The sequence below is a fragment of the Zingiber officinale genome, chromosome 5B (genome assembly GCF_018446385.1).
Source record: "Zingiber officinale cultivar Zhangliang chromosome 5B, Zo_v1.1, whole genome shotgun sequence".
NCBI lineage: Eukaryota > Viridiplantae > Streptophyta > Magnoliopsida > Zingiberales > Zingiberaceae > Zingiber > Zingiber officinale.
The window spans coordinates 60,143,356-60,159,134 of record NC_055995.1 but is presented as its reverse complement, the minus strand read 5'-3'; the positions used below and the strand labels follow the sequence as shown (position 1 = coordinate 60,159,134).

Here is a 15,779-nt window from a genome sequence, read left to right as displayed (position 1 = left end):
ATACTCCGAAAGGCCAATAAATTTCAGTGGAATGAGGAATGTGATAAGGCTTTCCAAGAGTTAAAAGATTATTTGTCTACTCTCCCTATATTAGCTAAGCCTATAGTAGGAGAGACTCTTTGGGTCTATTTGTCGGCTAATGAAAACGCCGTGGGCTCTGTATTAGTCAGATAAGAAGGAAAAGAACAACAACCTGTATATTTTTCTAGTCATTTATTAAAAGGAGCTAAGTGTAGATATACTACACTAGAGAAATTGGCTTATGCACTAGTATTGACCGCTCGGAGGTTGTGCCCATATTTCTTAGCACATGAAATTATTGTATTAACCAACAGTACTCTCGGATAGGTGTTACTCAACCCAAAGGCATCAGGTTGGCTGATCAAATGGACCACTGAACTTGGTGAATATGACATACAATCTCAACCCCGCTCATCCATCAAGGCACAAGTTCTAGCAGATTTCATTATAGAAGTTCAAGGCCCTGAGGAAGAAAACATCTGGAAAGTTTATGTAGATGGCTCCTCAACTAGACAGGGCAGCGGAATTGGTATTATTCTTATATCTCCAAGAGAAGACAAACTTCAACTCTCTATCAGATTGAATTACAGAGCTACTAAGAATGAGGTAGAATATGAAGCTTTGATAGCTGGATTGCAAGCCGCTCAGCATATAGGGGCAGTTCGAGTACTCATTTATTCTGATTCTCAATTAGCAGCCCAACAACTATCAGGTAATTTTGAAATTAATAATGTCAGGCTCAAGCTATATGCTGAAGCATTCGATAAGTTGAAGTCCCAGTTTCAAGAAGTAAATATACAAAAAGTTCCTCGAGTTGAGAATCAGGTAGCAGATGAATTGGCCAAGCTGGGCTCCGCTATAGTGCCATGGAGTCTAGATCGGCCAGTAGAACAAACTCTGATAATATCTTGTATCGAAAGACAAGCTGACGCAGAAATTCAAGGTGACTGGAGAGCTCAAATCATATTGTATCTACAGCAAGGTACTCTTCTGAGTAATACAGAACAAGCAAGGGTATTTAAGAAGAGAGTTGCTCAGTACACTATGGTAGGAGAACAATTATATAAAAGAGCTTTTTCTAGACCTTTGCTCAAGTGTATCGGCACGGAAGATATACAATTTATTCTACAGGAAGTGCATCAAGGTTCATGTGGTAGTCATATAAGAGGGAGATCCTTGGCCCGTAAAATCTTATTAGCAGGGTATTTCTTGCCTACTTTGCACGAAGATGCCAACAAGTTGGTAAGTCTTGCCAAAAACATCAAAATATTTTGCATCATCCCACACAGTTGTTGAAAACCTCTATAGTCTCATGTCCCTTCGATCAATGGGACATGGACATAGTAGGCCCATTTCCTATGGCGGCTGCACAAAGAAGGTTTTTATTGGTAGAGTGGATTATTTTTCCAAATGGGTAGAAGCAGAACCACTTGCCCGGATTACTGAAGATGCAGTTATTAAATTTCTGTGGAAAAATATCATATGCAGATTTGGCATTCCTCATAAATTAGTCTCTGATAATGGAAGGCAATTTCAAGGAGATATAATTTTAGCTTGGTGCAAAAGTTATGGTATTACTCAAGCCTTTACCTTTGTGGCTTATCCGTAAAGTAATGGTCAAGCGGAAGTAACCAATAGAGAAATTATAAGGGGTTTAAAAACCAAACTGGATCATGTCGGAGGTAGCTGGGTAGATGATTTACCCAGCGTTCTTTGGGCATATCGTACTACACCTCGAGAAGCTACAGGAATCACGCCCTTTCAATTAGTCTATGGGGGAGAAGCAATAATTCCCATTGAGGTGGGAATAGAATCTGATAGAACACAATTATATGATGCAGATAATGAGGGTCGACGAATCATGGAGCTAGATTTGATAGAGGAAATTAGAGATAAAGCTGCTGCTCGTCTCGTATCATACCGATAACGAATGAGACAAAATTACAACAAAAGGGTCATCCCCAGATTTTTCCAAGTAGGAGATTTAGTATGGAAGCGTATCAAACCTATCGGGGATGTCAGTAAGTTGGCACCACAATGGGGAGGACCCTACAAAGTGGTGGAAAAGCTCGCATCAGGCTCGTATTATCTTCAAGATACTGAAGGAAGAATTTTGGAACGTCCCTGGTGTGCCAATCATTTACAACCTTACCGGACTTAACAAGACCATGCTATTTAAGAATATGTCAGAAGAAACAAATCATAATTATCTGAAGTAAGTTCTCGAGGAAAAGAAGACAAGTATTCTTACAGTTCATGTACTACATTTCTTTCAATAAATGCAATGCAAGGCAAATATCGCCACAAAAATAAATGTGGTGTATACAGATTGATAAGTATTGGTAAAACTTTTATAATCTCTTTTCGAGCAATCAACAGTGGGAAATCTTAAAGACCTATTCAGCTCCCCTAAGAAAAATCCAGAAAAAGGTCAGTACAAACATCATAAATTGTTATAATAATGTAGTCGATCGGGAAATCTCATGAAGTAACTTGGACGAGTCTCCATGGGAGGAACCAGAGACTCTAAACTATCACAGAACATAGTCGATCAGAAAATCTCATGAAGTAACTCGGACGGGTCTTCATGGGAGGAACCGGAGACTCTAAACTATCACAGAACATAGTCGATCGGGAAATCTCATGAAGTAACTCGGACGGGTCTTCATGGGAGGAACCGGAGACTCAAAACTATCGCAGAACATAGTCGATCAGGAAATCTCATGAAGTAACTCAGACGTGTCTTCATGGGAGAAACCGGAGACTTTAAACTATCACAGAACATAGTCGATCGGGAAATCTCATTAAGTAACTCGGACAAGTCTTCATGGGAGGAACCGGAGACTTTAAACTATCACAGAACATAGTCGATCGGGAAATCATATGAAGTAACTTGGATGGGTCTACATGGGAGGAACCGGAGACTCTAAACTATCACAGAACATAGTCGATCGGGAAATCTCATGAAGTAACTCGGACGGGTCTTCATGGGAGGAACCAGAGACTCTAAACTATCGCAGAACATAGTCGATCGGGAAATCTCATGAAGTAACTCGGACGGGTCTTCATGGGAGGAACCGGAGACTTTAAGCTATCACAGAACATAGTCGATCGGGAAATCTTATGAAGTAACTCGGACGGGTCTTCATGTGATGAACCGGAGACTCTAAACTATCGCAGAACATAGTCGATCGGGAAATCTCATGAAGTAACTCGGACGGGTCTTCATGGGAGGAACAGGAGACTTAAAACCATCACAGAACATAGTCGATCGGGAAATCTCATGAAGTAACTCAGACGGGTCTTCATGGGAGGAACCAGAGACTTTAAACCATCACAGAACATAGTCGAGCGGTAAATCTCATGAAGTAACTTGGACGGGTCTTCATGGGAGGAACCGGAGACTTTAAACCATCACAGAACATAGTAGATCGGGAAATCTCATGAAGTAACTCGGACGGGTCTTCATGGGAGGAACCGAAGACTTCAAAGCCTAATCAACCGGGATTATATTGGCATGGTAAATATAAAGTTATATGGATTTATGCACAAAATTGGTTGACATTTTACACTGCATCAGAAGCCAGGGTTCAAGGGCAATTCTATGCATATGGCACATTTTCTATCTGGAGGTTCATTCATATGGAAATCTTTATTTAAAAATCGCTCGGAGTATTATACTTAGCTCGGAACTCAGGAGTTTTATACAGTTCCTTATCTAAAATCACTTGGGATTATTCATTCTTTTGAAATATGGAGCACACTAGATATTATCTGCAGAAGGATTCATCAAGACAAGGTTTAACTTCAAGATATGAGCAAGGAATTCTCGAATAAAATTTATACTTAATGCTCGAAAGCATTTCACAAGATGCATTCTCAAACCAGCACAATAGAGAAACAGGTAAGTATCAAAAATTTCCTATACATCGCAATCACTTAATTACCAAGTTTTGGTTACACTTCTTTTCATTATCAGTTTTTCCATTACAAGTCTTTTATGGACAATCTTTTTAGATACATAGACATGATTAATTAAAAGGACCTTTTAAATCTGTGGGTAGTTCTTCGTTAAGCCTGCGACGACTTATGAAAGAAGGAGGAGGTTCCTTGGGTAGATAACCACCCTCTCTTAACTGTCGAAGATCTCCCGATTCAGAATGATTTAAAGCACCCACTATCCTACGGACAAATTCTTGGGCAAACGTCGAAGACTTTAAATAAGCCAGACGCCACTCTTCCCATCGACTCTTCTCTTGCTCCTTATAGCTTTGAAAATTAGCTTGTAATTTTGTGTTTTGATCTTTTAAAGCATCCTTTTCTGATTTAAGCTGCTCTAATTCCTTCTGGAGTAGTGACAACTCAACATCTTGAGCTTTCCTTTGCTCTTGTTCCTGTAGGATAGTGAAATCATGAGAGGCTAGGTCTTGAGCTTGGTCCGAAAGACAGGCATTATGAAGCTTCTCTACTTTCTCTAAAATAAGACTTTTATAAGAAGCATCTAAGAGAGCTCTCTCCTTTAAAGCAATCTCCAGTCGGAGACCAGAATGTAGTCAATCCACCTGTAATTCTAGAGTTCTCCTTGCAAGATGTTTGTCTTTCAGTAATTATTGTGATTCATCTAATTCCTGTCTCAATGCCCCTAATTGTTGATCTTGCAAAGTCACTTTCTCTTGCAACTGAGCCAGGTCGTTATTAGGAGAAGGTAAAGTAGCCTTCAATGTCTATAGTTGAGTTTTTAACTTATTGTTCTCCTGGTCCTTAGCCATAAGTAGCTGGTCGATATGCAGACTTGAGGCAAGAAACTAAACAAAAAAAAATGATGATATAGTTAAAGATAAGAATATGAAGTTGATAACATATAACCAGAAATACTTATAGCTACTGCCTGACGACTATGACGGTTGGCTCGATGTGGAAGACTAAGGCCTCTTAGTTGTTCTTGGCCTTGTAGCCAAGATTTGGCCAATAGACCTTGTAGTTGTAAAGAACCATAGCTAGGTGGATCAGAGGATTGTCCCAATTGAGAGGGTAGACCCATAGCCTATTTAAATAAAGGTCAGGGAATGGAGGAAGAAGAAGGTAGAGAAGAAGAAGATGCAATGGAAGGAAAAGAAATAGTAGAAACAAAAGAAGCAGAAGAAGAATTAGATGGAATAGAAGGTGACAATGTAGGAGAGGCTGATTCAGTTATGGAAACACGAATAGCTGAGGGACTGGCACTTGGAGAAGATCTCCGGCAAGGTGTACGTTTTGCCCGGGGCCTAGAAGCCAAAGGAGGCAAGGTCAATGTAAGAGGTGCAGAAGACACAGAAGGGATAATGGCCATCTCAGAAGCAGAAGCAGAAGCAGAAGGAGTGAAATAATAGCACAAGAGGAGGGGATGAGTAGACCAGGTCTCATCATCCTAAGAGAAGGATTAAAGATAATGTGGGTAGAAGTCATTGGTGCCTTACCTCTCTCAAGAGAAATGGGTGCCGGGACAAGAGGAGCTTGCACAAAAGTACCAAAGAAATCGCTAAAGGGGGTATCCTTAGTAAGCTTTGGCTTTTTGACTAAGGCAATGAAAGGCTCTTCTTCTTCCTCTTCCATGGCCGCGACAGCCTCTGCTCGTTGTTCTTCTTCAGATAGCAAACCCAGGGTGGAGGAATTAGGATTAGCCCGGCGAGCTCGCAACCATTCTTCTCCAAGATTATTGACAAAGGACTTAGTCATAGCAGGATTCTTGTACATAAAGGCTGGAAGAAGAACATCAGCTGAAACACAGGAATTAAACACCATTATAAAAGAGATATACTAATTGGTAAATACGGAATGAAATGTTTATACATACCGATAGATCCATCCAAAGGGGTGTCGATATTGCTTATCCCGAAAGGAAACATCAAACCCTCCACAATTAGATACGACAAGCTGAATTTTGCTCCTCTTAGTTTAGGTAAGGCAAAAGCAACAGAGGGATCGTTAAGAAGAATATGGGTGCTAGGAAGCGGAGGTAGGTCATATATCCATTGAATGGGAAATAGAGGAGGAGAAGGGAGACCCATATAGAAAAATTTGTGATACCATTTCCCTTGTGGAGGAATTCGGTTTAACAAAATGGCTTTGGGACGAGATTGGAATTTGAAAACACCAACATCCACTCGACGAGGAACAAAGAAGTGATGAAAAAGACGATGAGACAAGGGAAAATCTAACAGTTTAGATACCCCGACAAAACCCATAAGGATAGAAAAGGCACTACAACAAAATCGCTCATAGACATCGGTTTTCCACTGGTGTTTATTTGATTTTCGACCGATGTCTATGAAGCCGATGTTAAAAGTCTGCCATTTTAGACATCGGGTTAAAACCGGTGTAGTATCACTTAACGACACCGGTTTTCGAATCGGTTATTAACCGGTGTAGTATCACTTAACGACACCGTTTCATACACGGTGTAAAATCGATGTAATATTGTATGTTAATAACACCAGTTTTGGCAGCGGTAAATGACCGATGTAATATTACTTTATAACACCGGTTTTACATCGGTGGAAAACCGATGTAATATGTATTTTTTTTAACAGCACAGATTTGATTTTAAAACCGACAATAACAAAAAAAAAATACACAAATATTCACAAATTGTACAAATATTCTTCATTCAATAATATCCATAAAATACACAAATATTCACAAATTATATAAATAATCTTCTTACAACAATATCCATAAAATACCCAAATATTCTTTTTACATCAAAAGCTAGCTAATAGATATCAAAATCAAGGTAGAACATTCTTTTAACACATCAAGGTAGAACCACACTTCAAATGTAATCTAGCATGCATTCAGCCCACTCGAACTGCATTTCATCAATTTCAACTCTGGAGTACTTGAGATTTGTAAACTGTAAAAACACATAAATCCATCCTATGTCAAATAACTAAAACAAATGTGTACATGTATCAAATAAAAAATATAAGATCACAAGTGCTTGTCATAAACATGCTTACCAGTGTGTTGAAACCTATTTTGTGAATGGTGGCTTCGAATGAACTTCACGAGCAAGGCCAAAATTTGCTATCTTCACAAAGTCCTTGGTTACCAATAAGTTCTCTGCAAAGGTCATAATCTAGTTTAATAGAATGCTAACTTCACCAGAATAATTATAGGTGCATAAATCACATTTAACAAAATAAATGCTAATCCTAGATAACACCGTTGTAGGAATAGATCTGTTAAGAGCACACAAATGAATCTTTATAGGGATAAAAGCATAGTCTCTGTGCATAAAGGCAAGCATTCCATCAAATTTAAAACTATAATCCAATCAATATAAAACTATAATCCAATCAAATTTACAAGCTATCGCTTCTGCATAATTTCCCTATTGTAATACAAGAGAACTATCAATTTCCAACTAGGGGCAAAGACAACAAAGAAGATGATAGACAAATTATATGACTTTCTTCTATTAAATGATGCAATATGCAGTAACTCTCAAACTAGCAATGAAAAAGGCAGATATAGTACTCTACCTGTTGCTTGTATATAATAGCCAAGTTGTTGAAGGGCACAGATATCCCTGTTGTAACTGCTAAAATTGCCTTATAGAATGATGCAACAACACTCATCATATTACTGCATGAAGAGAAGTTTCATTAAGGAACAAAAATAAACTATCGGCACAGTTGTCATCAAACATTTCTAAAGCTTACCAATCCATGTATATATATGTTGCCAAGGCTTGACAATGCTTGTGGATGGTTAGGTTGTAAAGCAAAGCATGACTTGGGAAAAATTATTAAAATGAAGTTATTAACAAGGAAAAAAACAACTTGTTATTATCTCCCTGATTTCAGGATCATATGATTCCAGTTTCAGAACTAAAATTCTTTCAAATCCGTAACATTCTGAACGGTTGGGTTTTTTCTGCAGTTGGGCCCTGTACTTCAAAAGACGGTAGAATCTTTTCGTCTCCTCCCTCCTACGAAAAATTATGTTCCCCCATTTAAGGACCCTTGGAGGTTTTGGTGACGACTACAATGTTTTGGTATGAAACCTTCCAACGTGTCTACAGATGACCTTCATTGTATTTTTTGTATATACCTTGCTTAGTGTTTGGATTTGTTTATGCAAGGAATGAGCACTGCATCATCTACTGGGGATCTTTAACCATGCTTTATTTTTGAAGCAACTACATCAGCACACTGGGTTACATTAGTTTGCTTTTTGTTCTAGCATCTAAAGCAAAAGAAAGTACATAAAGGATAGAGGATAAGGAATAACCATGACAAGAAATCAGGAAAATATATAATAACAGTAGTCCTTCAAAGACAATGAAAATAAAGTAACTAACTTAAATCTGAAGGTGATGCGTAAGTTCAAAAATCTTAATAAAATAAATTATAAGTCGACATAAAAGGATATAGCTTTATAAGTAATTTAGAAATTATAGACAGTTTTAATTTAGAAACCTACTACAACACTATGTTAAAGGTTTATGCAGAAAATAAGCTGTTGGCCTCAATAGCACTGATCCAACTGCTAAGTGCTCATATCAAACTGCTTCTCCACTCATTAGCCTTGAGTACTCCAACCGCTGGGATCCAATGACCGATGAGAGGAGCAGTATCGGGTCATCTCAAGAGGCTCCTCAGATCTATAGGTTTAACTTGGAGGAGATAGAATGTGCTACTCAGTACTTTTCGGAGGTGAATTTACTTAGCAAGAAAAGCAGCTTTGCGGCAACATACAAGGGGATACTACACGATGGAACGGAGGTTGCAGTGAAGAGGATCAACAAGACTAGTTGCAAGTCAGAGGAAGCTGAGTTTCTCATGGGTTTGAAGGCATTGACATTGCTAAGGCATGAGAACCTAGTTGGATTAAGGGGCTTCTGTTATTCAAGAGCAAGAGGAGAGAGTTTCCTCATTTATGATTTTGTTGCAAATGGGAGTTTGTCGGAATATCTAGATGTCAAATGCGATGAGATTCACAAGGTCCTTGATTGGTCTGTAAGAGTTTGTATCATCAAAGACATTGCTAAAGGTATTCTACTTGACCTATATGACTATTTATTTTCCTTCTCAGATAGCTATCATAATGAATATACTACTGTAACAACAACAACAACAAACATTGATCATTTAAGATGGAATTTCATCTTGTCATTTACCTACATTTGCACTTTGCCTTGAGGAATCCTAATTTGTTTGATTCTTACATAGGTATGGAATATCTCCACAGCGACAAACCTAGCAAGCCCTCCTTGCTCCATCAAAACATGTCATCGACAAAAGTCCTCATTGACCGCCATTTCAACCCCCTACTCTCCAGTTCTGCCCTGCACAAACTATTAGCAGACGATGCCATTTTCTCCTCTCTCAAAACATGTCCATGGTTTAGTTGGATCAAGCCACCTGCATGGTTTCAGTTTCAGATATATATGATCAGATTTTGAACAACAAGATCTAGCGGGACACTTAGATTTAGGGCCATCAAACCTTTGGTTCGATTAAATGACTTGAAAAATGGCAAGTATGAGCACATAATGTTGCCCGTCTGGTTGTGGAATGTGCTCAGAATTTCTTCGTAGGGATAACCAGGACTCAAGAACAGTCTGAGTCTGCTGAGAAGAACCTGAGATCCAGTGAGCTTGTTGTCCCAGCTGAAGACTCCATAATCCGGTCCTCCCCAGAAGGCACCGGCATGCTTGGCCAGGGCTGGAGCAGTGGCGAGCTGGAGGTAGGAGGAATTTCCAGTTGCAAAGTAGAGCCATGAGCCGCCCCACAGAAACTCATCCCAGTAACCGGTGGAGTTGTAGAAGATGGCGGGATCAGTGCCTCCAGGGCTGTATCTGCCCCTCTGTAGCCTTCCGTACTGGAACAGAGTCTTGGCGCCATGGACGAGCTTGTCGGAGTAGGTCTTGCTGTCCTTAAACACGATCGAAGCAGCAGCCAACGACGCCGCCATTTTGCTGGCGAGGTCGGAGCAGCTGTGGCACTCGTACACCGGCCGAGTGTAGTCGATGTCCTCCGGCCTCATCCAGCAGTAGTGGTCGTTAGCATCTGGCCCCTTCGACGTGTCTCCTTCGCCGACCTGTTAATTTTTTACTCGAGCATCAAATCTAGATCTGAATTTAGAGCGACGGAGATAATTTTAAGGATTTAATTACCTGTGCGACGATGCTATCGATGGTGTCGGCAGAGGAGTTGAAGGTCTTGAGGAGGTAGTCGGTGCCCCACTTGATGATGCCCTTGACGTGTTCGAGCTCGCCGGCGGCCTCGTACTTGGCAGCACTCAGGAGAAAGTCGGGGGAAAAGAAAAGGCTTCGGCGCTTTATAGAGAGGTTAACCCCAAACCCCATCCTCAACCTTTAGCAATCAGACGATTAAGAAGGGGAAGAGATTCAAGAAGGGGAAGAGGGAGATGAGGCTGAGAGAGATGGTTGGAGGTTTAGGTTTAGGCTGAGAGAGATGGTCGGAGGTTTAGGTTTAGGCTGAGAGAGATGGTCGGATGGTCGGATGGTCGGAGGTTTAGGTTTTGGTTTAGGTTATCGTGAGAGAGATGGTCGTGCGGAGGAAGGGGCGGGATAAAGATTTAGGTTTGGAGGGAAAACACTTAGGTAGATTTTGGCTTGTGGGGAAAATTAAAATATTTTATTTGGGTTCATTAACATCGGATTTTAAAAACTGATGTTAAAATCGATGTCTATTAACGAAAAAAAGTGCGCTCATAGACATCGCCTAAAAAACCGATGTCTATGAGCTAAAATCTGCTCTCATAGACACCGGTTTTTAGAAAAACCGATGTAAAATACTCAAAGACATCGGTTTTAGCCTAAAACCGTTGTTGTTCCACTGATGTCTATGAGCAATTTTGTTGTAGTGAGGATTGAGGGACAAACCGATTGAGTGGAATATTAAAATAGAGACTAACATCAGAGAAAAAAGGGTGGAGAGGAAATCAAAAACCTTGTAGGACTTGATCTCGAAAGATAGATATACACCCTAAAGGAGGAAGAAGTGGACTATCCTGAGGAATGGGACGAGCTATATAAAAAGGAAAACCATAGGTTGCCTTTAAATCCACTTCTTCTGTATCTATAAGGTCGGAAGCACACGAGAGAAACCACGCAGGAGGGGAAGTTGCTATAGTGAGACAGTAGAAGGAAGAGGAATCAAGGAAGATGAAGAGAGATGTGGGAAAGCGGAAGAAAACTTCTTAAAACCCTTATTTTTCTTTCGGCCTTGTGCTAAAACCCCCCAAACAGAGATAACAGAAGAAAACAAGAAAAGAAAAAGTACTCGAGATTCCAATCGCCATAAACGGGTGATAATGTTAAAGGATAAAATCAAGAAAGAGAGGTAAAGTTAAGTAATCTTCCTCGAAAAATGCATAAAGTTTCCCTAGAAACAATTCTAAAGAAAGTTTGAAGGATATAAAGAAAAATTAGTCCAGTGATTATAAGTTCAGGTTATTTGTGTAATAAAATAAGGCAAAAAGTTGGGTGCAAGATATTAGTTAACAGACAGGACTTGGTTAGAGGCTACCAGATGAGGTCCATAGATATGAATCGGGCGGTTCTAATAGATCGGCCGAGACAAAAACCACCCAAATATGTCGACCAAAAGCTTTTCACGATAAGTAACATATACTATGATAAAACCATATAAGACTTATATATAAGATGACATACGAAGATATGAGCGTAAATCAATCAAGTAAAATGAATCGACCGATATTGGGAACGTCACAATAAAACTGTGCCAGATCGGACGAAACATAATTGATCTATAAAGTATCGGACGGTATTTGTCAGCATTGATATATACCGTCCGGTCATGATGAAATAGTCTAAACATAATAATCTGTTGGGTGAGGTTTTATGATGACCAGCCACGCCACATTTAATATATTTAAACAAAACAGATGACTGTCATAAGGAAGAGTAAAACTAACAATGAAAAAGGGATAATCAACTTCACATGAGTTTGTTAGATTGTCATCACAAAGTTTTGGTCCCCCTTTACAAGGATTTGAATTTAAGTCATACTAAGGTCAGCTGAGGGTATAGATCAGGAGGCTTGCCCTCAATGAGTTTGCGACGATTTAGAAAATTAGGAGGAGGATCGCGAGATAAGTAGCTTTCCTCTCGCAATTGTTGAATTGCCCTTTTAGCTCCCGTAGTAAAGGCTGATAAGATGGACTTCACAATCGGCCTATTGAATTCAGGAGATTCAATCATAGCGGTGGCCCGTTCCTTGTAATGAGTATCTTCGTTAGCCTTGTAAACCACCAGAGTCATTTGGGAAGTCTTCAGTTTGTTCTCTTTGATAGAAACCTCGGTTTTAACTGAATTAAGGGAGGTGTTCAAGGAAGTTATTTCATCTTCCTTCAGCTGCAGGACTTTGAGTTTTTTAGCCAACTCTGCTTCAAAATCAGCCTTTAGTTCGCCAATTTTGGAAAATAATTCTTGGTTAAGATCTGTACCCAATTTGAATTGTGTTTAAAGACTTTCAATCTGAGCTTCAAGTTGTTTCTTGGTAGCAGCGGAAAATACGGCAGAAGATAAATCAGTAACTTGTTGTCTCAGCTTATCATTCTCAGATCTTAGTTTCTTGTTCTCGTTGTATAAGTTTTGCATCAGTCGAGATAAGCCCATGTTTTCTATCCATCGCTAGAAATATAATAAAAGGTCATGAGATAACCGCTAAGAAATAGAGAGTAGACGGTAGTAAACATCCCTGATTCTCCTTATGGGAGAAACGATCAATTGCTTCAGGAGTATTGAGTTCTTCAAAAATGGGACGAACTTTATCCCAATCGCCGGCGAAGGAACCTCCTAGCAATATGGGGAGGACAGGAATAGTAGAAGAACTAGCAGAGAAGGAGGAACTAGGGATAGAGGGAGGAGCAAAGATTAAATAAGAAGAAGGTGAGGAGGGTAAAGATCCAGAAGTTGGAATAGATAAGGGAAAGTTGAAAGAGACATCGCCAGAAGCATTGGCATTAGAGAAAGGTGAGGCAGGAAAACTAAGAGAAGGGTAGAGTTCGGCCAACGTAGGTTCATCAGAAGGAAGGTCAGCTGGAACAAAACATTCTGAAACCTGTTCATTAGCAGGAAGGATAAGCCTCCTTTTGGACGGAGGAACCCTGGTAAGTTTGCGCCCCAGGCGTTTGCCGGTAGCAAGTTCAGCTATTGATTTATTTGGGCTACTAGAAGACGTGAGTTCAATGATGGGAAGAGGGGCAGATGAGGAGGCAGCAGCAGCCACTGATGAAGTAACAGCGGGTAAAGAAATAGCAAGGATCTCTGCAGAAAGACCTTCAGGAGCCTCAAGAGCTTCAAGAACTCCCAAAGAGCTGGGTACCTCAGCTAAAGGAGCCGGCTCTTCGATTGAAGGGGGAGGAATAATAGCAGCCAGAAGTTCGGCTTCTTTGGCACGAATTGCGTCCTCTTCCAGACGTAGTTCTTCATCAATCAAAGCGTCATAAAAGCTCTCCACTACATAGAAAAGAAAAATAATTTAGTTAGTTAAAAGCAAGAAGAAAGGAACAAGGTTTTACCTAAAGGGACTTGAGTATCAGGTTTGACGGGGCTTAAGCCAAACAGGTATAGAAGATCGACTCTCAGCCACTTGGGAATAGAAAGTCGACGATTTAACAACTTTTCACAATAAATAGGAAAAGAGGGATGGAGATGGAACTCTCTGATATCGGGCAAAGAGGGTAAGGAAGATTTCCAAGCATAAGACCAAGGAATGGGTCCGGGAAACTTTATGAAGAAAAAACAGGATTTCCAAGCTTTGAGAGACGAGGGCATATCTTCAAAAAGAACCATTTTCGTCCATGACTGAAACAAGAAAACACCAGGTTCCGAGCACTTGGGATAAGAGAACATGAAGAAATTTTGAGGGGTAGGAGGAATATCTAGCAAACGAAATAGCATGTAAGTACCACATAGATAACAAAATGCGTTGGGGGCAAATTATTGCAAAGGAATATCAAAATACTGGCTTATTTCGATCAAGAAAGGAGGAATGGGAAACCTTAAACCTCCTATCAACTGATCCTTGAAAAAAGTCACTCAATTAGCAGGAGGACGATGAGAACGATCATCCGATTTTGGGATTATGATGCCATACTCCAGGGGAATTTCATACTGACGACGGATGGTTAGCCTAGCATTTTTATCAAAAGAAGAAGACATGTGGACATACCAAGGAGCAATTGCTTCCTCAGCCATAGACAAGAGTAGAGGCAAGCAAAATAACAGATTACTTACTGAAACAAAGAAAGGAAATCGCCTAGAAACGATGAGCACGAGGTTTGGTCGAAAGCTGCAGCAAAAGAAGAACGCTTGGGTGGGAAAAGAAGAGACAAAGTTGAAAAGAAGACAAAGGGTTTAGGGTTTGAAAAGCACACAGTCGTCATCAGATCAAAACGTTTTTATCTCAGCAAACAATGAGGATCATAGGAAAAAGGCAAGGGCGTACATGATGTGGCAGTAAGAGAAAGTATGTGTCATATAAGTCATAAAGGAAACATTTATACTGGATGTGACAGATCAGATCACGCTGGAGTTGGTAACACCTCGTTATACGCTTCCAACGTTCTCTCACCCGAGGTAGAGCCAATCACTGATCAGGAAATATCGAAAGGAGGCGTAATTAACTAGACATAATAAAGGAAGAGAGACTGAGTTTGACTAAGCCCAGACTAAGGACAAAAAACATTTAAGGATAGCGATTTATGCGAGTAACAGATTTTAAGTTAGTATCATTATAAGAATGCAAACTGACATTGATCAAAATAATTTTATATCGACCAACATAACTTTGGCTATGTTAGACAAGTATAATCTCAGTTTAAATCACATTAGATAAGCTAATATCGATCGATATAACGTTAGCTATAATGAAAAAGTACTCCAGTGATCAAGATAACCTTAGTCATGGTAAATGAAAAAAATTTATCAAGATAACAAAACATAGGATATACGAAGGGGTAATGAGCATAACATCACCTTTATTCTTATGGATTAAAAGGATTCAATAGAGTTACATGATTTAATATAAAAAATTATTGTTACACTTAGAATCTGGTCAAGTACATAACATTACATTTTCCCTCAGGACATTAAGCCTCACACAAATAATAAAAATCACACACATACGCTCTCGAGATACTTGGAAAATTTCAATCCCACTGAAATCAAACTTACCATGGAGCGGAAGTGGAAACATTTTACCTAACACACAGGGAGCCCATCCAAGCTTGTCAAGGCGTATAAGTGGCAATATTTTGCCCCGAACAAAGAAAACATTGAAGCAGAAAAATTCAAGGGCAAGGGGAAGAGGATGGATCTATTCAAACCATGATGGAAAAGTAAGTGAAAAAGCCTTTTCCCTCCTCAAGCCCTGGAGTTCTGCAACTAGAGCCACCAAGCTTTTCCCATCGGTAACGTGTGTTGTGCCCTTCTCGCGACATCCATGGGCTATTGGGTTGGCCCTCCATGAGAAACGAAAATCTCTCTGAAGTTTCTTGAGCCTTCAGAGCATTGGCACCTTTGGATGAAAATTCTAAACTTTGAAAAACTTCATCTCTTGGGACAGTTCCTCAAACCCTAGAGTTAGCCGTAGCAAAAACTTGAATAAGCTCATATATAGATCTCGCCTTGTCCAACAAAAGTCGCCTCCAAAGAGAGGGAGTCGAAGCCATACTCTTAGCAAGAAAAGATTAGCAGAGAAGGAAAAGAATTGAGGAAG

The 15,779-nt window shown here is 39.9% G+C and overlaps 2 protein-coding genes across 2 annotated transcripts; one reads left to right on the top strand and one right to left on the bottom strand.

Moving 5' to 3' along the window:
• The first annotated feature begins 8,618 nt into the window (after positions 1–8,618).
• Positions 8,619–9,206, top strand: LOC121986660 (LRR receptor kinase SERK2-like). The gene is made up of 2 exons (XM_042540613.1): positions 8,619–9,057; positions 9,100–9,206. Exons 1-2 carry the CDS (start codon positions 8,619–8,621, stop codon positions 9,204–9,206), a joined length of 546 nt encoding a protein of 181 aa, XP_042396547.1.
• A 64-nt stretch (positions 9,207–9,270) lies between these two features.
• LOC121986659 (endoglucanase 10-like) lies at positions 9,271–10,375 on the bottom strand. The gene is made up of 3 exons (XM_042540612.1): positions 10,184–10,375; positions 9,513–10,107; positions 9,271–9,428 (listed from the first exon to the last, which is right to left on the bottom strand). The coding sequence occupies exons 1-3, from the start codon at positions 10,373–10,375 to the stop codon at positions 9,286–9,288; spliced, it is 930 nt and encodes a 309-aa protein (XP_042396546.1). The 3' UTR covers positions 9,271–9,285.
• Between the last annotated feature and the right edge of the window lie 5,404 nt (positions 10,376–15,779).

What these genes read in the sequence shown, in the direction of transcription:
- LOC121986660 (XM_042540613.1), top strand. Translation starts at nt 8,619, where the DNA reads ATGACCGATGAGAGGAGCAGTATCGGGTCATCTCAAGAGGCTCCTCAG. An exon ending in CATCAAAGACATTGCTAAAG is followed by an intron (nt 9,058 to 9,099) that starts GTATTCTACTTG and finishes TTTCCTTCTCAG; the next exon opens with ATAGCTATCATAATGAATAT.
- LOC121986659 (XM_042540612.1), bottom strand. Translation starts at nt 10,375, where the DNA reads ATGGGGTTTGGGGTTAACCTCTCTATAAAGCGCCGAAGCCTTTTCTTT. An exon ending in TCGATAGCATCGTCGCACAG is followed by an intron (nt 10,108 to 10,183) that starts GTAATTAAATCC and finishes AAAAATTAACAG; the next exon opens with GTCGGCGAAGGAGACACGTC. An exon ending in GTCATTTAATCGAACCAAAG is followed by an intron (nt 9,429 to 9,512) that starts GTTTGATGGCCC and finishes GAAACCATGCAG; the next exon opens with GTGGCTTGATCCAACTAAAC.